At 44.2% G+C, this 23,396-nt stretch overlaps 4 protein-coding genes across 5 annotated transcripts; 3 read left to right on the plus strand and 1 right to left on the minus strand.

Annotated features, from left to right (window-relative positions):
• LOC8069372 (protein trichome birefringence-like 5) lies at positions 3,773-5,990 on the plus strand. Of its 2 annotated transcripts, none has more exons than XM_002437354.2 (5): positions 3,773-4,466; positions 4,548-4,740; positions 4,891-5,084; positions 5,205-5,363; positions 5,458-5,990. In XM_002437354.2, exons 1-5 carry the CDS (start codon positions 3,805-3,807, stop codon positions 5,792-5,794), a joined length of 1,545 nt encoding a protein of 514 aa, XP_002437399.1. In that variant the 5' UTR covers positions 3,773-3,804; the 3' UTR covers positions 5,795-5,990. The 2 variants fall into 2 exon arrangements, with proteins under 2 accessions (XP_002437399.1, XP_021306076.1); XM_021450401.1 differs by having other exon boundaries at positions 4,891-5,104; positions 5,458-5,610.
• LOC8058458 (glutaredoxin-C8) lies at positions 10,464-13,055 on the plus strand. Its single transcript, XM_002437355.2, has 4 exons — positions 10,464-10,747; positions 11,589-11,668; positions 12,653-12,751; positions 12,854-13,055. The coding sequence occupies exons 1-4, from the start codon at positions 10,590-10,592 to the stop codon at positions 12,922-12,924; spliced, it is 408 nt and encodes a 135-aa protein (XP_002437400.1). The 5' UTR covers positions 10,464-10,589; the 3' UTR covers positions 12,925-13,055.
• On the plus strand, positions 15,701-18,209 carry LOC8058459 (4-hydroxy-tetrahydrodipicolinate synthase, chloroplastic). The gene is made up of 3 exons (XM_002437356.2): positions 15,701-15,926; positions 16,300-16,380; positions 17,125-18,209. Exons 1-3 carry the CDS (start codon positions 15,784-15,786, stop codon positions 18,050-18,052), a joined length of 1,152 nt encoding a protein of 383 aa, XP_002437401.1. The 5' UTR covers positions 15,701-15,783; the 3' UTR covers positions 18,053-18,209.
• On the minus strand, positions 20,202-22,201 carry LOC8058460 (transmembrane protein 230). Its single transcript, XM_002438744.2, has 2 exons — positions 21,685-22,201; positions 20,202-20,617 (listed from the first exon to the last, which is right to left on the minus strand). The coding sequence occupies exons 1-2, from the start codon at positions 21,872-21,874 to the stop codon at positions 20,496-20,498; spliced, it is 312 nt and encodes a 103-aa protein (XP_002438789.1). The 5' UTR covers positions 21,875-22,201; the 3' UTR covers positions 20,202-20,495.

Raw genomic sequence — 23,396 nt, forward strand, 5'->3', positions numbered from 1 at the left:
TGAGAGGAGGAAGCCTAACTGTCGGATCCGCCCCAAACCGCGCCATCCATAGTGCGGTGAGGTGCAGGAAGAAGGTCGTCGGAGAGGACATCGCCAGTCATCAAGGAGGGAGGGAGTGTTGAGGCATCAGTCTTGTGGGAGGAGTGTGCGAGCGACCTAAAAACAGTCGTTTGTTTATAAGTCATTACCATATCTATGAGTTAGTCTAAAGCATTGGAGCAGCAGAGAGTTGTGCTAAGAGATACAAAATTACGAGGAAGCTTGGACTCCGCGGTCACGATTTTGACGCTCGTCGTCCCAAACAGGGCACGTATGATACCAACATTGGTAGCAGCTTGCAATGGCAAAGAGGTGTGCAAAACCTATGCATTCATTAGCAGGATTTGAATACTAATCATACTTAAATTGCATTCGTACGACCCCACCACCTTGCTAATAAGAGAATCTTCATCAGCTCCTAATTTACCCTCGTATGAACACCATTAGTTGTTTCATCCGAGGAAGAATTACAATCAAATTATTAGAGAAAGTTTTTACTCGATCGCATGCTAGCTGGCCGGCCTTGGCCACACAGATGTTTGTTACCAAAAGTACCAAGCAAGCAAACAAAAGGTCAAGAGGCTTTCATACCACACACACACACACACACAAATCACAAAGCTGCCCCTCTTTGGCACTTGTTGTGTTGAGCTGTCTGGCGGCTCGAAGCCATCGGTGACGGTCCATCCATCTAGTCCAACAGGAAAAGAAAATGTGATTGCGCCGAAAGGTGACGAGGATTAGGATAGTCCACGTAGCCATTCATAGAGGTCGGTCACCGCCCAGACGCCCACCGGCAACCGGCAGCTAAAAAAAAACAAGTCGCAGTCTGTCTGGGAGACCAAAGGGAGAAACGGAGAGCGACAGGGCGACGAGAGGGGCGTACCGGATGCGAGAGCGGACAAAGTCCAATTCCCCGGTGCCGCCCAGTCGTACGCGGCGCCAGCGGCCAGCGCCACCCTGCGTTGGCCAGGGTGGCGGCACGGGCGCGGTGGTGGAGCTGGGGGCCGGGCGTACCCGCGGTGTGACAGGATGGACGCCCCCCGTCTCTAGCCGTTCAGCTGCGCGGCTGTGCCTGCTGGTGGCGGTACCGGTGCGGCCTGGTGAACCTTGCCGGACCGACGTCTGAACCGACGGGTCGTGTGATGTTGCTCTGGCTCTTTGGCTGTTTGTTTGTTTCTTCTTTTTTTTTTCGCGCGGCGTCGTGTGGGTGTAGCCGGTGTGCTTGCTTGGCGGAGACAGTACGGGTTCGTCTAGGTGCGCGGGAGTGGCCTGGCCGGTGCACGGCGGCGGTGCTCGTGCTGGGAGATGACGACGACAGGCGGCGGAGGAGCGTCAACGCGTCGCGACTTTCACGAGGCCGTGAGCTCGTCGGCACGGGAAGTGACGGGCGACGAGCATGCTTTGTCGAAATTTTTTTTAAGAATCCCCGTCATATTGAATCGTTAAATTCATATATAAAGTATTAAATAAAGATAAAAAAATTAATTACATAATTTATCTGTAATTTATGAGACGAGCCTAAAGTCAGTCTCAATGGAAGTTTCATGTGAGTTTTATTTACATTAAATAAGTTGCCTCATAGGTTTTTCTATGATATGACGGTGTATTTAAAAAGAGAGAAGAAATAAGATGAAACTCTTTTGACTCGATTACCAACTCTCTATGAGTCTTGAAATTAAATGCCTATGAAACTATAATATGTAGCTCTCTATTGAGAGTGGATGTTTCATATACAAGTTTCGTTTCATTTCTCTCTATTAAGATTGGTCTAAAGCCAGTCTCAATGAGAGTTTCATGCACATTAAATATGTTGTGGCACTATATTAATGAAGATAGATATGATAAGAGTTTCATGAGAGTAGAGAGAGTTTTATCTCTATAAAACTCATATGCATTGTTTCCAAAATATGCATGTGTTGAAAATTATGTCATGAAACTTCTATTGAGTATTTAAATAATAATTACTAAATACAAACAAAACAGTTATTACAAACTTAAAAATTTTCATGAACTAAGGCCTTGTTTAGTTCGCAAAAAAATTCAAGATTCTCCGTCATATCGAATCTTTAGTCGCATGCATGGAACATTAAATATAAATGAAAATAAAAACTAACTGCACAGTTTACCTGTAATTTGTGAGATGAATCTTTTGAGCCTAGTTACTCCATGATTGGATAATGTTTGTCAAATAAAAACGAAATGTTACAGTAGCCAAAAATAAAATTTTTTGCGAACTAAACAAGGCCTAAATATAAGGCCTCGTTCATTCCCAAAATTTTGTTTTTTTTTGGCACTGTAGCACTTTCGTTTTTATTTGACAAATATTATCTAATCAATGACTAACTAAGTTCAAAAGATTCATCTCACGATTTACAGTCAAACTGTACAATTAATTGTTGTTTTCATCTATATTTAATGCTCAATGTGATGTGAAATCTTGAAATTTTTTTGAAACTAAACAAGGCCTAAGACCTCAATCTTGTGCCATTAGATGTAATGCTCCATGCATGTGCCTTTTACAAAAATATGAAAAGTAGCACTTTTGTTTGTATTTGATAAATATTGTCCAAACATAGACTAAATAGGTTCAAAAGATTCGTCTCACAAATTACATGCAAATTGTGTAATTAGTTATCTTTTTTACCTATATTTAATGCTTCATGCATGTGCCACAAGATTTGATGTGACGGGGAATCTGAAAAATTTTATAAATTTTTTTGGAACTAAACAAGACTTGGGTAGTTTACTTGCAAAAAAAATTGCAAAAGGTGAACAGTACCACTTTCGTTTGTATTTAACAAATATTGTCCGATTATTGACATATCTATAACTCTTATAAAGCTAAACCCCACTAGATGAATTCTCTCTTCATGCAAGGTATATACATCATTCCCCACTAAGTGACCCACTAAATATTCTATCTCTTCATGTAAGGTGTCCACATCATTCCCTACTAAGTCCATATCATCTCATATTAATTACAAAAAATGACCATGACATCTATATCGTATGAAATACTTTAATCTTTAATCTATTACCATATAAAGTCATGTGCATACATTATTTGTTTCATCACCAGTTAATTTCTCTATAATGTAACCAAATATTAGTTTTTGTTCTATTAGCTTAGCAATTTTTTACTAGATTTAATACAATATAATTCATGCAAGTCAAATTCATATGTATACATATATAATAGACTGAATATCATATAGTAATGCTATGTATATAATGACTTATTTTCAAGAAAATTCCGCAGCAACGCGCAAGGAATTGACCTAGTAGTTATATATGCCAATGGGATGTGCTAGTGAATGTCTACGTAGATGATTTATGTAACGAGATAGAATGTTAATGAGGATTAAAAATAAAAATATATATTTCTTTTTAAACTAAAAAAATAAATATATAGAGATTGATATGTATTGGATCTAAAAAAAAGCCCTTGTTTTTTATACCAAGTCAAAACTGGACGGCCCAAACGACTTCACAGGCCACAGCTCGGCTCGTCAACACCGACCCAATTGCAGGCATGCAGCCCTCTGTATTCCGTAACGGGCCACGATTTCTGGGGCCACACAACATGTCACTGTCACCGTAAAGCCACAGTCAGTCAAAACTCCCAGGCGCGGCTCCCGCCACTCTTCTCGGCTCTCGCTTCTCCCTCGCCGCGGATCCACACCCCGTTCGCATCACTTCGCCGCGGGCCGGGGCGGGGCGGGGACAGCGCCCCTCCCATCGCACCGGTTGCCGGCTTCCCCGATGCCGTCCGCGCCGCGGTTCCCGTGGCGCCTCGTCGTCCCGCTCGCCGCCGCCTTCGCCTCCGTCCCGTTCATCCTCCCGCTCACGCTCCCTCTCCTCCTCCGCTCCACCGCCTCCCCGCGGACACTCTCCCTGAACCGCCTTACCTGGCTCCCGTCGTCCCCAGCGATACGGACAGCTCCGACGGTTTCGCCGCCACTTGCTCCGTCACCGTCACCGCCATCCGCGCCCTCGCCGCCAGTGACACAACAGACGTCACCTTCCCCTCCCCCACCACCACCACCGCCGTCTCCCTCTCCACCGTCCGCGCCACTGACGATACAGGCGCCGCATTCTCCACCGCCGCCGCCGCCGCCGATACAGGCGCCGCATTCTCCACCGTCGCCACCGAAACAGACGCCGCATCCACCACCACCACCGCATTCTCCCTCTCGGCCACCGCCAGCGTCCACGGCGGCGGACGAGAAGGCGGGTGGAACTGAAACCCGCGGAAGGTGCGACGTGTACGACGGCGAGTGGGTGCAGGACGAGGAGGCGCGGCCGCTTTACCCGCCGGGGACGTGCCCGTACGTGGACGAGGCGTACGCGTGCGCGGCGAACGGCCGGCCGGACTCGAGGTACACGCGGTGGCGCTGGGCGCCGCGCCACTGCAGGCTCCCCAGGTACCAACCCCACCCACCGACCGACACGTTCGCGTTGCGTCCCCCCCAAAAATGTTGCTGATTCGCGCGCTAGGTCCGTAGGTTCAACGCGACGGACTTCCTGGAGAGGCTGCGCGGCAAGCGGCTGCTGCTGGTGGGCGACTCGATGAACCGGAACCAGTTCGAGTCCATGCTCTGCGTCCTCCGCGAGGCCCTGCCGGACAAGGCCAGGATGTTCGAGACGCACGGATACAGGATCAGCAAGGGCCGAGGCTACTTCGTCTTCAAGTTCGCGGTAATGAGAATTCAAATCAAATCAAATCAAGTGTGGTGGCAGCTTAATTGCAAACTATAGCCTAACCTGGAATGGAGATGGACGACGACGACGACGACGACGACGATGATGATCTCGTTAAATGTGTGTGTTTGTGATGAACGAACGTAGGACTACGGCTGCACCGTGGAGTTCGTGCGGTCGCATTTCCTGGTCCGGGAAGGGGTGCGCTACAACAGGCAGGGGAATTCGAACCCGATCCTCCAGATCGACCGCATCGACAAGACGGCGAACCGGTGGAAGAAGGCCGACGTGCTCGTCTTCAACACCGGCCACTGGTGGACGCACGGCAAGACGGCGAGAGGGTACGCACGGCTTTTCGCTGGTAGATTTGTGATGAATTTGCAGCTCAGATAACCAGCCTCTCCTCTGCTCATAGTTTTTACTGATTTTTCAGTCTCGAATTTTGAACGGTGTGCACACAGGCAGAACTACTACAAGGAAGGCGACACGTTGTACCCTCGGTTCGACTCGACTGAAGCTTACAGAAGAGCCATCAAGACATGGGCTCGCTGGATCGACAGGAACATGGACCCGGCCAGAAGCGTCGTCTTCTACCGAGGATACTCCACTGCGCATTTCAGGTCACGATAGATCGAGCAACCAACAGACAACAGTAGTAGTGTAGTGTGATGAAGTTGGCGTGACAGGAGTTCCACGTGTTTATTTTTGGTGCAGGGGAGGCGACTGGGATTCGGGCGGCTCGTGCAACGGCGAGACGGAGCCGACGTTGAAAGGCGCCATCATCGACAGCTACCCTGTGAAGATGAGGATCGTGCAGGAGGCCATCGGGCGGATGCGGTTCCCGGTGCGGCTGCTGAACGTGACGAAGCTGACCAACTTCCGGAGGGACGGCCACCCGTCGGTGTACGGCAAGGTCGGGGACATGAAGGTGTCCAAGAGGAAGCAGGACTGCAGCCATTGGTGCCTCCCCGGCGTGCCGGACGCCTGGAACGAGCTCATCTATGCCTCCCTTGTCTTGGAACCCAATCCTGTCGCGTGGGAAAACAGATGAGATGAGAAGCAAGACTGTGTCCAGACTTGATGCATGGCTCGTGTTGCTACTATCAGCTATTAGCAAAGTGTGGTGCTGTTGCTAGCGCGTACAGACGCAGCACCGTGCAATTGATGAACGGACTACTTTTCATACGTGTCTACACGACACTACTTCAAAATTGATGTGGATTGATGCGAATCCGACTACATCCAAACAAGGCCTAAATGTTTTTTCTTAATTGTTATTACCCATCTAGGTGTGCATGGGCGGCTGGCCCTTCCACAACCAGCCCAAACCCACTCTATTTTAACATCATCTAGATCCGGAAAAAGAATTCGGACATTCGCAGCCTCCATGGTGCTTATGCCAAGATGACGCCGCTTCAATGGGTCTCGCCGAGTCGCACGTCACACCTTGTCGTCCTCCATTACGCCAACAACGACATGATGACACCTATCCAACGCGAGCGGCGTGGATGACAAATACACGCGATGTTCATCGTGTTTTACAGCGCGACATTATGATCGACTCCACCCGATCCTGCGACGATACGTGTAGGAGACAGACTATGGCGGGCTTCGATGGAACTGGTGGCTTCTTGCCGGACATAAGCGAATCGAACAACCACCAGGGATAGGAAAGAGATTAGTTAGGCACAGGCTGGGTTGGATACAAACGGACTCATGAGGGAGCCCATGTGACAAATAATTAAGAAAATGTTTAATTAATCTGATATATAGACTGCTTTAAGATCCGTGCAAATTTTAAAAGACAAGTATTGGAGTGGTTCTCAATAAATAAAGGGCACCTAGATAATTTAACTTGGTCTGATGTCACCGACCCTTGGATCCATCGTGCCCGGCACCAATTTCCTCGTCTCCCCTTCCATCTCCAAGCATCGTCACGGACAATCCTCGTGCACAACCGCCAACGAATCCCTTGCAACCCGAGTTCCACCTCCAGAATGCGAATCGCGACACACCCTCACCGCTAGCATTTTGCTCGAGTTGGAGATGATTTATGCGCTTGCACCACCAGTCTCAACCCTTCGTCCACATGCGCGGAGTGCCACAACCGGACAGGGGCTACCGCCCTCTTCCTCAACAAACAATATTTTTAGTCATGACTTTTCTGCCAAGCGAACAAACTCTTAGACATCATCATCGGCAAGGCTGGTGGCCGATTCTTGCGCCATGGTAGGGTCGAGCCGGCGAGCTCCGACCATAGAGTTGATGCAGAAACCATCACAACAAAAATAGTTAATAAACGATGAACCGTAAATTTGATAGAGGTGAAATGATTAATGATACCTTTTGTGATGATTCAAGCTAGCCATATGTGTTGGCTTGATTAAATCAATGCAATTGAGCTATTGTAGAAGCCTACTGATTGTTGTCAGAGCTCACAAACCGAGTAGGGTGGCTCCTCTAGTAGTCGACGGATGGAACAGAGGCCGCGAGCCTACAACACAAAGCATATAAGGCATGTTTGGTCGAGTGGCTTAGCCCCCAATCAAAATGGCAATGGGTACCCGAAACCTGAGTACCCGACGGGTTTTATCCAATAAGAACGCGGGTATAGAATGGATTTTGTACCCGTGGATATGTTATTGGGCGAAATCCTTTATCCATCGGGTATGGCGGGTACGGGTGTGGAATAGTAGTACCCATACCCGCGTACCCGTGGGTAAGAAATACCCGCAAAATAAGTAAGCAACCTAAGCAATTTAGCCCATATAGCCAATATAGCCCATGAACTGATTGGCTGGGAAGTGTTGAGCGGCTGGTGTGCTACTAGTGCTGCTATTAATTTGCTGGAAGTTGTTATGTTTAATTTTCTAGAAGTTGTGATATTTAACTTGAAGTTGTTATATTTCTATTGAACTCGGCTATATTTTCGGGTATGGAATACCCGTCGGGTAAGAATTACCCGTCGGGTGCGGGTACGGAATGAATTTCTTACCCGTCTGCTTTCGTGGGTAACCCGATGGAATAGGTTTTGACCTAGCGGGTGCGGGTACGGGTGGTCAGTACTCATCGGGTACGTACCCGTTGCCATTCCTAGCCCCCAACCAGGCTTCTCAGAGCCACCCTTGATTTGTTTGGAGGCCTCTTTAGGCCTCCAAGCCTGGCCTATGGAGGCCACCGACCACCCCTAAGCCAGACCCGTTCGGGTGGGCGTTCCCCGCAAGCTAGACTTGGCCAAGCCTCCGTTTCGCATCTCCTCACCCCCTTGCGTTCACCCTCGACACCCTGACCACCAGAGAGGAAAGAAGCGCAAGCGCCCGTGTCCGCTGCCGTCGCAAAGAGTAGATACCGACAAGGAGGGCGGAAGAGCGCAGGGCAAGGATGGCCGCCCACGAGGAGAGTAGGCGAGGAGGGCTACTGTCACCTCTGTGGCATCGAAGATGATGAACAAAGAAGAAGATGATGGAGGTAAGGTCACCATAACAAAGAAGAGGTAAGGGTATTAGGCAAACTACTCAACCAAACAAGATCTTGCCAATGCAAACTTAGCTAGCGCATGACAACCAAAAAAATTGGATGTTGTATTGATCTGGATAGGCTTGAGGTAGCCTGGTATATTTTTTCTAGCTAGACTTGCTGAAAAAACACAACAAACACACCCGTAGTGACTTACTTTTATCTGCCGAATCTGCCAACGGTACTTTTAGCCACGACTTTTCAAACAAACGAACACATATCTAGTGGATAGTCGCGTGAGGGACAGACCAACTTCACTCAGTGAAATGATACAATCAAACATTAAGCAATTACCTATATATCCTTCTCTCTATGATTTTTTATTTCTCAAATTAATGTTATGTAAAAATAAAAATAGAAAGACAAATTGATTATAGATTAGTTGGTTGAGTTCCTATGGTGGAATATACTCACCTGAGTTCAAGTTCTCAACTTAACATGCATGCTCATTTTTTCTATATTTATTTATTTATTTATTTATTTATATTATTTATATTTTAGGATTCAGGCGTTCCTCTCGACAGCGAGACGTTTCTGACGACTTCGTAAAACTTGTAATCTGCTGACTCAATCTTTTGAAGATGCTTATAAAAGTAGAGTTTACGTGCAGTGGCGGAGCTCGCAGTCAATCCAAGGGGGGGCCAATTGCTACAGTATAGCAATAGTTAGCTTGCGGTTACCATGTGGTATGGCAGCACTAGTGAGCGACTTGTGTTGTTTGCAATCAATAGTTCAAGACCATGAAAGCTTTTGTTTGATTCTAGCTAGTTCTAGACTTCTAGATGGATTAGTACGTACCATAGTGAAATTGTTGCATCTTGGAACACCCAAATCATTTGAATGAGCTGAACTCTTTAGAAATTTTTCTTGGGCAAGGGGGGGCCGCCGCCCAGGTTGGCCGATGGGTAGCTCCGCCAGTGTTTACGTGCCTTTATTCATAGGAGTGAGTACACATACGTCATGAGTGTTTATAGGGTATGTTTGGTTTCCTGCCTTATTTTTAGCATGGCTAGAATTTAAGCCTGGACAACCTAAGCATGGCTCTAGTAAGCCAACTGCGGTTGTTTGGTTTACTTATGTTATCTAAGCCTGGATTGTTTAGATTTTGTTTGGTGCTAGGATAGATTGGATACAGTTACCATATCCTTATGAAGGTGAGCTTTATTTCTGTCACCTCTCCCACACCCGTGTTGCTGTACAACCTTGCTCTTCTTCAAGCTCGAGTCACTTCTACCCATGGAAGCAAGCCGGTCAGCACCAAATCCTACCACCTCCAATCTTTCTCTGCTTCACGCTAATACAAGCAGCCTAAATCTCTACTTGCAGGCTAATGCAAGAAGCACGACGGCGCACCACCAAATCTCCCTTTGCGTCATGAAATCACTTGCCTCTCTTCTTCTTCAAGCTACAGTCTCGAGCGAGCTGCCGGCTGCGCACAGATTAGATGAAGAGCTGTAGGGCAACACGGAGGGGCGCGAATCTGGGCAAGGCAGCGGAGGTGGTCACAAATCAAGGACGGCGGAGGAGGCAACGTTCGGATCTGAGCGAAGGAAGTCGCCTACAAAGGTGCGTCTCTACGAGACCGACCCAAACATCATCTCCGCCTTCACTGGCATGGGCATCTTCCTCCTCCTGAGCGCCACCAACGGCGACATCGCCAACCTCATGTCCTCATCGGCCAGGCCGCAACCTAAGTTGCCTCGTCACCGCCGCATCGGGCACGCTGCGGTGCGGTGCTGCTCAATCAAGACGACCGACGGCGGGGTAGGTCGACGCCCGTACTTCTAGCATCAGGAAGGCGCTTGTTGCCGGCGGTGGAGAAGGCATGGGTACCGGAGAAGAGGACGCGAAGGGAAGTGACGAGAGCGGAACCTGCACCTAGCCAAGCCTGGCTCCAGAAAAACGGATCGGGGGTTCGTTCTCTCGGAGCCTGGCCAAGTAGCGTACGACGGCCAAATCTAGCCAGGCTAAAGCCCAACTACTGGCAACCAAACAGACCTAAGTTGGCTCTAGCAGACCAGGCCAAGAGTTGGGCATCCAACCAAACAGACCCATCGTGTATTACGTAATTCTTTAAAAAAGAAAGTACCTAAAAAGGACTGGTGTGGAACTTTGCCAACAACTAAGAAAAGCCAACGAAGACGTAATCAGTTACTTTACGCGATCCAAACACAAATGGTGTAATTTCGTGGGCAGCCCAAGCTAGTGAGGCATAGTACGCTTTGTATATAGAAAGAAAACTAGTCCCAACTCCCAACCAGTGCGTTCGGTTCTGTAAAAAATCCCCTTCTCTGTACTGCATCTCGACCGCACCGGCGGCGGTATCAACGATGGTGGAGTTGCTGGGCCGGCGGATCGGGGTGGCGGCGGCAGCTGCCGCGTTCATCGCCCTCGCGGCGTTCGGATCCGCCTCGTCCTCGCCCAAATCCTTCGTGAAGTCCACCGTCTCCGCCCACGACGTTGTCATCTTCTCCAAGTCATACTGCCCGTACGACCCCTCTCACCTTTAATCCCTTCTCGTATTTTTCCTTGCGTAAGCCGGGATTCTGGGTACGATTGCTGTGATATCCAATCTTAAGCGTAGCTATAGAAAATCTGGCATATAGCTGTTAGTTGTCACTGATTCCATCCTTTCGCTTGCTCAAAATTGTCTGTTGTTGTGTTTTTTAGCGCACAAATTGTTAGTCTGACCCTAATTACTAGTGGAGCTGAGGGGTTGCTTCGCCCTTTTTTTTGGCATGCCCAACTGTAGAATTCCAGTTTAACTTGGATCCTATACCAAATTAGGAAAAGCCCAGCACAGTTCTGTCCTAGCAAAGTGGCAACCATGAGTTACTGCCCTTTATGCCGTGACCAAATTGTTGTCTGCTTTGCATTTCTTGGCACATTGTGCTTGTTTGATGTAAAAAGGATTCACTGCTTGTTCTGTTTAGCAATTTTATTTACTCTGATGTCACTGTGTAAGTGTAAGAGAAATGTTCTTGGCAGAAATTACAACAATTCTCCTGAGGTGGTGGCTCTTGTGTCCACCTGATTAGCTCACTAGGTCTCTTGCGGTGCAGTTCAAAAAGCTAAACTCAAATGTTTATCAAGTTTAACACGCACTCGTGGGGAGTACATACCATTAAGAAAATGCACTGATAAGTGCTATAGTCAGATAATCAGGTGACTTGAGCAGGCGAATGCACAATGATAACGTTTGAACAATGAATGTATGGAGATGACACTTTGTGGTTGTAGCTCCTGTACTAAAGTACGTACACTTATCAGCATTTTACATGTCTGGTGTAAGAAGCTCTTTTATCTTATGAGAGCACTAAATTTTACAGGTACTGCAAAAGAGCAAAGGCCGTGTTTAAGGAGCTTCAGTTGAAGAAAGAGCCATATGTCGTGGAGCTTGATCAGCGAGGTTTGCTTTACATTCATTTTTTATCACTAATTACTGTTTTAGAGTGCCTGCTGCCTTGCTCTATGCTCCCTAATTCAGTCATGATTTGTTGTCACAGTTTTGTTGAAATAACGAGGATAGAGTTGTGAAATATCTTTCATAGTGTTTTCAGTCAGCAAGTCTTTGCAATTGCACAGTTAGATTTTGCATAGTCAATGATACTATAAAATATAAAGAAATATATTGGACCCCGCGGGAGTATTCTTAAATGACATTCTGCATTCTGCATAGAGATGTCGTGTAGGCTCGTATAGTAGGTAAGCACAAATGTCTTCAAATGTCTTTCACATCATAACGTGAATTACATAGAACCATAAACAAACATAAATACTTCTTGATGAAGGATGCACAAATGTCTTCAAGTGTCTCTTACGTCATAACGTGAGTTACATTGAACCATATGGAAATGCAAATACCTCTTGATGCCTCTTCCATTTCACAATTCTTCTACACATTCACTGTTGCCACAACGACAGATATGTCCATGAAGACAGTGGACAGTATGCCCATAATGGGCAGAGGATGACAGTTTAACTGAAAAGATTGTACTACTGTATTGTTGTTTCTTTGGACCCATCTCATCCAAGTTTCATGTGCACTATTCAAGTTAGACAATGATACAAGAGACGTCTCATGATAAATGAAAGACATGATTCGTATAGTAAAGTAGTAAAGCCACAATATAATTTACCAAAATCAGTGAGAAAACAGGACATGAGACATCAGCAATAGGACCGGAAAATGTGAGCTAAAGGCCTTTAGGATGCACCCTTGTTCTTCCTATATGTTTATTCCCTTTTTACCTAATATAAAGCAGAATGGTCAATTGTATCAAATCAAACAATCATACGTGTGAATCCTTTATGTTGATTTTAGCACTTGGCATACTCTAGAACAGTTTGTGATGATGCCACAATGGAACAATGTTTTCCCTTTGTCGTGCAGAGGATGGTTCGGAGATTCAGGATGCCTTACGTGACATAGTTGGCAGGCGTACTGTTCCTCAAGTTTTTGTCCATGGAAAGCACTTGGGAGGCTCTGACGGTACCTTTTTCTGTACACAAATCAGATAAAATAAAACGGATGCTTTGTAACATCCTTTGAATGCTCACGCCTATTATTTTTGTACGTATACTTGAATTGCAGATACTGTTGACGCTTATGAAAGTGGAAAACTGGCTAAACTTCTGAACATTGGAGTCAAGGATGATCTTTGAGTGACATTCTAGCATCAGTGGTCTCTTGTTTTGAGTTATCAGTGGATTTTTATGCGACTCTGATTAACATATAAATGATATGTAACTGAATGATTTATTATAGTTTATACCCTTTGAACCATATTTTGATTGTTCGCCCATCTAGCATTATCTCGTGTCAATTCCGTCATTAGATTGGGCTATCGGTGATTGAACAATCATTCTTCCCAATGAACATGCACAAACCTAAGTTCGATGTACTCGTAGCATTACAATCATTATTGAAATATTTTGTTGGACTAGGTAAATATCCGGGGGTTGCAAAAAAAAAAAAATATTGCCACAAAACACAAGTATAAAGCGTGTGTTTTACTGTTAAAAAGAATAATACTTCGGGCGTGGTTGCTTCATTGAAACATTTTGTTAGACTAGGAACTGTCCGTCCCTTTTGCGATATTGTTTGCAGATTGCTAATGCTGATTGAGAGTTAACCGTTAACTGTATCTACATCAAGTGATCAAGTCTGTGGGAGCCCATTTGTTAGGCCTTGTTTAGTTTGCGATTTTTTTTGTTTAGCTACTGTAACATTTTTGTTTTGATAATTATTGTCTAATTATAGACTAACTAGGCTAAAAAGATTTTATCTCGTAAATTACAGATAAATTATATAATTTTTTATTTTTTATTTATATTTAATACTCCAAGTATCCAAAGATTTGATGTAACGGAGAATCTTGAATGTAACGAAGAATCTTGAAAAAAATTTAGAACCTGAACAAGGCATTAGGATCAATTATTCGATGGCATATTGGAACTGGTACCATGCATGGGGCTGGTCGTAAGATCGTGATGGATACCTCAAAGTTTCAACTTAGGCCTTGTTTAGTTGCCAAAAAGTTTTGGAAAATGTTACTGTAGCACTTTCGTTTGTATTTGACAAATATTGTCTAATCATAGAGTAACTAGGCTCATAAGATTTGTCTCGCAAATTACAAATAAACTGTATAATTAATTTTTGTTTTTTTATCTATATTTAATGCTCCATGCATGTGCCGTAAGATTCGATGTGACAAGGAATCTTGAAAAGTTTTTGAGTTTTAGGGTGAACTAAACAAGGCCTTAAGGCACTTCCAATACAGAAATCATCATATTTTTTTATAGACATTAATTGTAGTGCTATCTAAGTATTTTGCTGATGTGGCAAGACAATTATTGAAGAGAGAGCAAAAATCATAGAAACCGGGTTTAAGTTAGAAACCATGTCCACGAGATCCAAGATATAAAGTGATATGTTGGTTGAAATAGAGAGAATAAATGTAATTGGATAAAAAATTATTATATAAAAACAATCTATTGGGAGAATTTTAGTATTGAGACTGTCCTTATCCACCGTGAGATATCCGTATAACTGTATGGGATTGCTGTTAATAGGAGTTTTACTATTTTAAGCCAACCTCAATGGGAAGACCTGTATCATTTCACTTGGCAGTCTTAGGCCTCAATTGAGGTCTTTCATTTTTTTGTTGTTGTTTTTGTTTTAGCCAACCTCACTGAAAAAATCTGTATGATCACCGTTGACTTATCGTAGTGGCAGATGGGGCATGCACTATTCCTTCCTTGTCAGAACCGCAAGGCAAGTCCTTTGAAAACTCCTTGATCATGAGTGGCCATGATTTGACTGTCATGACATCGTTGATATCCTTACTGATACCTGATTTGTTCATTCCTTCCTTGGACGGGTCGGTGAGCGAGCAACGAAAAGGTTGGCGCGCACGAGTCATCAGAAAAGTTCTATGGGCTGCAGAAACCAGCCCATCGGAAAAATCGATTTCCCTCCCCAACTCTCCCACTCCCGCGGCAGGGTGACGTGGTGAGGCGCGTTTCGATCAGTCCCACCTCGCCGCGTGAAGCTGGGTAGGACGCGGGAGAGGGTTACATAACCAGCGCCCCTGCCCACGTTGCAACATACTTACCTGGACGGGGTCGACGGGTGCTCATGAAGGCCCGTGGCCTAAGTCAATGGCCCACATTGCACTTGGTGGGTGCGTTGGCTTACCATCTCCCCAAGTGGGAGAGTGGACGTCGTAATTTGTGGTGGAGGGGGTACGCGTTCGCGCGGCCCCTGCCAATTCGTTGAATGAAATTTGGCCTTTGGGCCGGGCCTTTGGCCCAGTTAGTTTGCAGCAGGCCTCTGGCCCAGTTAGGCCTTGTTCTTCTTACGACAGTCAGCAGTAAGAAATAAAATGCAACGTCTTCTTAGGTGTAAACATTAAAACTATTTAGAAAAACATACTAAAGTCATTCAATTTATTTTGAAACTTTACATCCATAATCCATTCATATAATATACTCACATGTAAAACTTAAGATGCAAACTCAAAGTAGGAAAATTCATACCCAAAAAATACGCACTGGGGAGGTCAACCAGTAGTTTATCTGCTGGAAGTTTTTAGGCCTTGTTTAGTTTGTGGTAAATATTGTTGATTTATATATAATTAGTTTTTATTTTTTTTGTCTAAATTAAATACTCCGGCGAGATTTATATATAATTAGTTTTTATTTTTTTGTCTAAATTCAATACTCCGTGCCGTCTTGAAATTTTTTTAGGAACTAAACACTGTAATTCGCAAATTTTTTTTGCGGAACCAGTAGTTTAACAACATTGGTCGGGCTCAAATTTTCGATTGGGCCGGAAGGAAAACCTGTCTGATGACCTAAGGCCCAACAGAGAAAGGCCTGAACTGACGCCTCGAAGCCCAAGGCCCGACAGTAACGTTACCTCAAAGTCTCGAACGAACCCTAGCCGCCGCTACTGGAACTCTGGAAGTCCAGTCTCACCAGCCAGACACCACGCCCTCTCCGTGCTTCCGGCCATTCCCCATGATTTCGCCGCGGATGCCGACGAATCTCCTCCCGGCGCGGACGATCTCCCCTGTCTCAAATGGCTGCGCAGCGACGGCGAGCCCCTCTTCTCCCTCGGTGGCTGCACGGCCACGGCGACCCTCTTCAGGCCTTCAATCTGTGTATGTATCACGGGTTTCGTCCCAATCTACTCTGAATGCGACTTTCTTCTCGTTTCACGTTTCTATTTCTTGCAAGTATCGATTGTTTTTCATCTCACCATGGAGGATGGCATCTCGGTCGTATCAAATTTGGCGTGCTTTTGTTCAGTCAAATATGGTCAAACCGATGGCAATAGTACATTTCCTTTGAGCGGATACATGAATCTAACAGTATGGGAAGAATTCATTGTGTCCATGTCTTCTTCAGGATCTCTCTAATTCCCATACAATTTACAAGGAGTTGCCATGACCATAAATTTTTATTTTACTTACCGTTCTGCAATCATCCTTGCTTCCAAACATAACACGCTAATACAGGTGGGTACTTGTGCAGGACTGGCAGAGGGAAGTTTCCCTTGGCAGCCATCACTCTAGATGATTACCTTCCAATGCGAAGTACCGAAGTGAAGAACCGGTAACTTGTTTATTTCTAAAAGAATGCTGGCAATAATTCATCTGTATTTTTGGTAGCTGAAGCTGACAAGGTGTTAGTTTCGGTGAAATTTGGTGTATGCATCAATCGGATGAGAATAAAATCGCTTGTGTGCCTTTGATTGTACTGATCGATCCTTTTTTTCCCCAAAATTAATACATGCTGAAAAAAAAAACCATTTTGGATAGCCACCAGGTGGAGCTTGATGCCAGCTTTTCCCATATCCAAATTCCTTGTAGAACAGTTGTAATTGTTCCTTGTTGCTTAGGTAAGTCAGGTTCAAGATATAGCTTGCTTGAAATCATTTCATGGCCTTGTTTGAGCTTTAGACTCTACAGACTTGATAGGTGTATGATAAGTTCGAAGTCTTGGGCTGGAAGAATCATTTACTCAATAGAGTAACATAATATGTTGTTATTTTCATTAAGATAATCTGTGAAATTGTCCTAATTATGTTGAATCAGCAATTGCCTCTGCAAGATTAAAAACGCTGCAGCTAGAAAAAACTAGTCAGCAAGTAAAATGCGAATTGCTTTGTCTGGAAGAAAAGAATATCAATAAATAAATTTATGCTTGGTTATTAAGTTTGTTCTTTTTAACGAACGATCCTGTACATTCTTTGGTAACTGCAGTTGGTATTTTTCTGTTCATGGTTCACAAGTATTTGAAGGATTTGATTTGAGTTATCTTCTGCTTTGGTCTGATCTTCCTCTGTCTGAGATGCAGGACATCAACAGATGACATCACAAGTCTGAGACTAATCACAGCAGTCAAAACCCCCTATTTGCCTGATGGAAGATTCGATCTGGAAGCATATGATTCTCTCATAAACATGCAGATAGAGGGTGGTGCTGAAGGTGTAATAGTTGGAGGAACAACAGGAGAGGGTCATCTCATGAGCTGGGATGAACATATCATGCTCATTGGGCATACAGTGAACTGCTTTGGCTCTAGAATTAAAGTGATAGGCAACACAGGAAGTAACTCAACCAGAGAAGCTGTTCACGCAACAGAACAGGGATTTGCTGTTGGCATGCATGCAGCTCTCCACATCAATCCGTACTATGGGAAGACCTCAACTGAAGGAATGATTTCTCATTTTGAGGCTGTTCTCCCAATGGGCCCGACCATCATCTACAATGTGCCATCCAGGAGTGCCCAGGATATCTCCCCTGAAGTTATTGTAGCAATTTCAGGCTATACAAACATGGCAGGTGTCAAGGAATGCGTTGGGCATGAGAGGATTCAGCAGTATGCTGACAAAGGTATAACAATTTGGAGCGGTAATGATGATGAATGCCACGATTCTAGGTGGAAATATGGTGCTACTGGAGTCATTTCTGTTACTAGCAACCTTGTTCCTGGGCTCATGCACAGCCTCATGTACAAAGGCGAGAATGCTATGCTGAACGAGAAACTATTGCCCCTGATGAAATGGTTGTTCTGCCAACCAAATCCAATTGCTGTCAACACTGCTCTGGCTCAGCTCGGGGTGGCAAGGCCCGTCTTCAGACTGCCATATGTTCCGCTTCCTCTTGAAAAGAGGATCGAGTTTGTCCGGATTGTTGAGGCTATTGGACGTGAAAATTTTGTGGGAGAAAAGGAGGCTCAGGTTCTCGATGATGATGATTTCGTGTTGATCAGTAGGTACTAGTAAGTGAGTTAGTGTGTATTTTGATGAATAAAACTGAGAGTTTGTACCTTGCGTTTACAGACTTCGTTCTGTTCATCAGTGGTTGGTTTTATATCTGTTTATTAATTAGCGCTACCTTGGCTGCATTGTATAATCTATGTGTCACGTTTATAGTTTATTACATTGAATTGACCTACTAGGTACATGAAAAAATAATCACTGTTTCCTATCCCTGGCACATATGCCAGAACCAGTTGGCAACTAAACAAAATTAGTAGAATTTTAGCTACCTTGCTACACGAAAACTGGACAGATTATATATGTTGGACAGCAGGGAAACGAATTCCAAGAATTGTCCACGTTTGGATCTTGACAAATGACTGCCAGTATCGAGGGTAATCGTGCCAGTGAATGAATAAATTGATGCTCGCCCATCAAATATTCGTGCTCCCACGTGCTGGGGTCATACAGCGTGGCGAACTGTCCCATTATCCAGTTTGGCAATAATGCTCCATATCACAAGTAGTGGTAGTCATGCAGGCCTTTCCGCTTGCAGAGGCGTCGAACGGCCTCGTGTGACAAAAGTTCCAAGCACAAGTGCAAAGATGCGTTGTGGGCAACGGAGCAGCAGAATTTAGTTCGTGTTTTTTTTTGAGGTTGAGGGGAAGAACAGGAAAACGAAGCATGCGATAAAAAGCTGAATGATAAAGTACCTTTTTACTGTAGCTATTAACCTGAGTTGTAAAAAGATAGTCCTCTGTGCTCTCTGTAGCATACACTACTAACCGCCCACGTTGGGTTTGGCCTAACTCATAAAATATGCTCCAAAACTCTTGAGATGATGTCAAAAACATGCTCCAAAACTCGGAGCATACCCTGGCATGGTCAATATAGGCTAATATCAGACGTTGGCTTTAAAAAAAGTAGTGCACCAGGGACGAAGTGAAACCAATAACTCTTTAGCCCAACTGTAGTTTTATGGGTCAACATATAAGTTGTCTTTTCTATTTTGGTGTCACATTTTCTTCGGAACCTCTATAGCTTGCATAGGCACCTCTAACACCATTTGAGGCTACTACTTCACACATGAAATCCGATCCTATCTGCTCTATGAGGCTACAAGCCAACATGGAGCGTTTGTGAAGCCCTAAGGGCCTCTACTACTAAGGCCAACCCCGTGCCGAGGTGGCTACTAGCTTCCATGTCTATGTGTTAGGTTCATGTCACTCTTGTAGGTGGCTTTGCACTAAGGGATTCACCAATGCAGACTTATGGGTAGTGGTCTAAGCAAGAAGATTTCTCCCACCTAGACAAGGATAGTTTAAGACCACTAGCCTCGAAACAATGTAAAATTTTGACATCTTTTTTACTGTGTTGTTTATGCGGTCTTTTTCTTACTGGATCACTTCTACTATATGCTTCAAGCCAACACTTTTTTTTGTTGCAATGCATAGCTTCAACTGCAGCTTGTGCTTTTAGCCAGATGAGGCAAACGTGATTCCTGCGAGCTGCAAAGCCACTTTCCCATCATCTCTCACCCCCACATGGGTATCCGAGCCTATGTAGCTCCGTGGGGCAGTAGTATAGAGTGGAGTGTTGGGACGCTGCAAGCCATAGTCACTTGTAGAAGTTACAAACACTTATCCAATCAAACATGCGTTGTAATGGAGTACGTCCTTCACGTTTATCTAGAGGTTGAGAGAACATGTACAGTTCACATATTTTTTACTGTTGACCTTAGCTTGGGTTGCAAACTTGATAGCCCCAAGTTTTATGTGTCCTATACCTTTTAACTGAAGCACATGATATCAATTGTCTGTGTTGGGGCTGGCCTAAGTTGTGTGAATGACTTAAAGCGACACTACATACACACCCCCTGGCACCTTTTTAATACAGTCTTTACATGTAGTGCTACAGAGAAACTTATAAAAATTCTTTCCGTTCCAATATTACAGTGTTTATTCACCACAAGATCATCACCCTGTCGGTCATGTATTTGTTGGTTATATGGACTAACTTCTTATTTATCTAAGTATAATAGCTAGACAGCTCTCCTATTTGTTTGTTTAAAACAAATCACAGAAACATTTGAAACTGTTAGGTTGCAAAGATTTTACATTCATACTCATCCACACGACTTCACTCGTGCATTTAATGCTTATGAACAGCAGTCACAAAATCCTTCAGCAGCAACTGTTAATTCAGATATCAGACAAACAGGACCACATTCAGTACCAAGCATGATAGGTCAACGTTATCTCATAATGAACAACTTCACGTGGTAACATAATGTTGTGATGACACATTACGGTGGTGTTTATATGTACAGATTACTTGCCACGCTGTAGACTTTAGCCAAAGGTTAAAAGAAACAAAGAATGAGACAGGTAAAAACATGTTTGCCCACATTATGTCCTTGGATAGTTGGATGAGCCAATCGAACCACGTGGGTATCATTGCTTCTTCAAATAGGAGGTATGTTGGAAAAGGAGAAACCCTTGTACCCTTTGTAAGCATAATATGCTATTCTTGTGTAGTAGAACCCTGGGATGAACATTACCACACCCAGAACTGCAAAGAAAATGCCTGTATCCAGAAAAAAGGGGGCTAGAGATCAGGTCAAGAATACTAAAAGTATATTGATAATTTGTATATTCATTGTAATTCTTGAATGAGAACTTTTGAAGAGTTAAACACCTTAAACTATTGTATTGAGAAAAAGGCAAACAAAAAAAAATCCAAATCTGTATGTTATAAAACCATTCTTAGAAGTAAATAACATGCATCACAATGCCAAAGGATTTTGCATCCCTTGAATCAACTAAGACCCCTTTGGAATGCAGGTTGCCCTGAACAGTTTTTTTTCCCCGCAGGAACATGTGGCCTTTGGCACATTCATAGGCTTGACATCAGTAACCATAGCTAAAAATCATTAAATTGATCCCGTTTGCACATAAAGCCACATTTCGTTGCCTAAAATTGTAATCAAACAAATGGGCTTTTATGACTTCATTGAAGTAGTTACCCTTGGCTTAGAGTTATATAAGTCTCAAACAAACTCAAAGACCTTAGTCTCCTAAAACTAGGAAAGGAAACAGAGCACACGGGTGATGCTCCAGGATCTATTGATTTTTGGCATTAGCATACTATTTCCCATCTTTATTAGAAATAACATTCACCAGAGGTTCCAGTTTTACACAATCCCATCATGGTTATTTGAATCCTACTTATATCAACTGCAAGAATTGTTTGGCATGGTCTAAAAATATGATCCAAACAGCATAACAGAAAAACTAAACTTTCAGATAGGTCATCCAAACAACGTACCTTTTCCCGTCTTTATTAGCAGAAAACCTTTACAGTTTTATAAATTCGACATGATTGTTTAAACTTTTATGATCAACAACGAAGCATTTGGATTGTGTTCAGAAAGCAGGAACGTGAAAACTTCTTTCTAGTAAAAGGATCTAAATAACATATTACAGACGGGTAGATCGACTAATGATCCAGGGACCCTAGAGAAAACTTAAATAATTATTACTCCTCCCCTTCGTAATAGTGCTAAGCCTGCCGATCCCAAGTTCCCAACTCAGTACCCAAATCGTACGACAATGAATTGAATGAAATCCAATCAGGTACTGGTTTTGCCTCACCGTGGGCGCGGTCGCCGCCGACTTGGTGCGCGGCCATGAAGGATCCGGCGACGACACCGACGACGCCGAAGGCGAGGAGCGCGGCGGCAAAGGCGATTTCCTTGACTGGCGCGCCACGCGGGCCTCCCACCGCGCCGCCGACCAGGTCGTCGTCCTCGGTGATGGAGAAGGCGTGGTCCACGTACGCCATTCCGATGAATCCCGCGGCGCGGGTAAGGTTGGGACTCGCCTCGCCTGCCTGACTGCGGGGTACGGTGGTTTCGCGATCTGGAAGCTCGTGGAAGAATCGGGGGAAAGCGCGGGAGGGGAGGAGGCGGAAGCTTGCGAGGCGGGCAAAGGCGACGATGAAGAGTCAGATGGCGCTGTCGTCGATTCTCGCGGCCGTTGCGGGGTCTTAGCTCTGGAATCTGACAGTTTTTTTTTCATCAATTTCTCCCCTTTTCTTTATTGACCATAGGATGTGCCAATTTAGAGTTACAATATTATTTTACAGTTTGGTTATGGTGTAAGACAAGTTCATCTCAAGCCCTTCATCTACAAATAAGTCTGGTTTTAGTTAGCCAATAATGTTTTACGTTTACCTGAGAGGGCCTATTTGGTTGAAGGCTTGCGGATTTACTTAGAAATTTGATTTTTTTTTTGCCTGGTCAGACAAGTTTATAATAGACCTATTTGATTTGAGGTGTGTGCCTAAGGAGGCTAACAAGTAAAGATGATTATAATTAACCTATACTTCTATAAATTGACTCAAAAATAAATGATTTAGGTTAGTACTATTAGTTTTAGTTTAAAATGGAAATAAAATATTTATTCATGTTAAATTATACAATTATATTTTGCACACTAATCTTTCATAAGAAATATGTATGGTACCAATACACCTTTTTAATTCCTATGATTAGCATATACTCTGACTCACTAAATAGATGGTGTAAATTTGCTTATCTTTTTAGTTATAGTATTGAATAGAAAATTTCACTCATACATATATTTAATGTAAAAAATCTTTACATAATCTAATGAAAAGTATCAATATTTTCATAACTATCCTATTCCATTGTTTCTTAAGTAGCCAACAACAATTAATATAGATAACTAAAAAGAAAATCGTACATAGGCAATTTACTTGTGAGGATATTTTAGTATAGAGTTTTGTGTATATAGTGTGCCATTATTAAATAGCTACAGTAGATAATGTTAAGGAAATAGGTTGACTAGGTTGGTGATTTAAGGTAGGCACAAGTAAACATCATAAACAATAGAAAGCTAGTGAACAAGTTCCTCTCCTCTAAGATTGAAGCCACTTTTGTGATGCCTTTGTTTACTAATGCTATGGCCATGGACCTCCGGTGAGACCTTCCTGCATGTGGCGACCTCCTTCTGCCCCTCCCTCATCCCGTCGCTACTATGGCCAAGGGTGCTCCAGCCTTGACCTGACTTGGTTGCCTCTACTACCACTAGACCTAAAGCCGCTCTCTTGCCATCCCTACCGCCTGGCCAGCCTACCTCACTCAAACCCCTTCTCTTCTAAGCTCACCGGAGATAGGAAGAAGAGAGGAGCCCATCGGAACCCTAACTCGGGAGTGCTTGTATGCTGGAGAAGGAGGAGGAGCACACACCTCGCCGACGCTAAACCTGTTGCTGCTCTACCGCCGGAGTTGTGGAAGATGCTTGAGGTGGAAGATGACCTGGCGGGCACGTAAGGGAGATAG

The sequence above is a fragment of the Sorghum bicolor genome, chromosome 10, assembly GCF_000003195.3.
Source record: "Sorghum bicolor cultivar BTx623 chromosome 10, Sorghum_bicolor_NCBIv3, whole genome shotgun sequence".
Taxonomy (NCBI): domain Eukaryota; kingdom Viridiplantae; phylum Streptophyta; class Magnoliopsida; order Poales; family Poaceae; genus Sorghum; species Sorghum bicolor.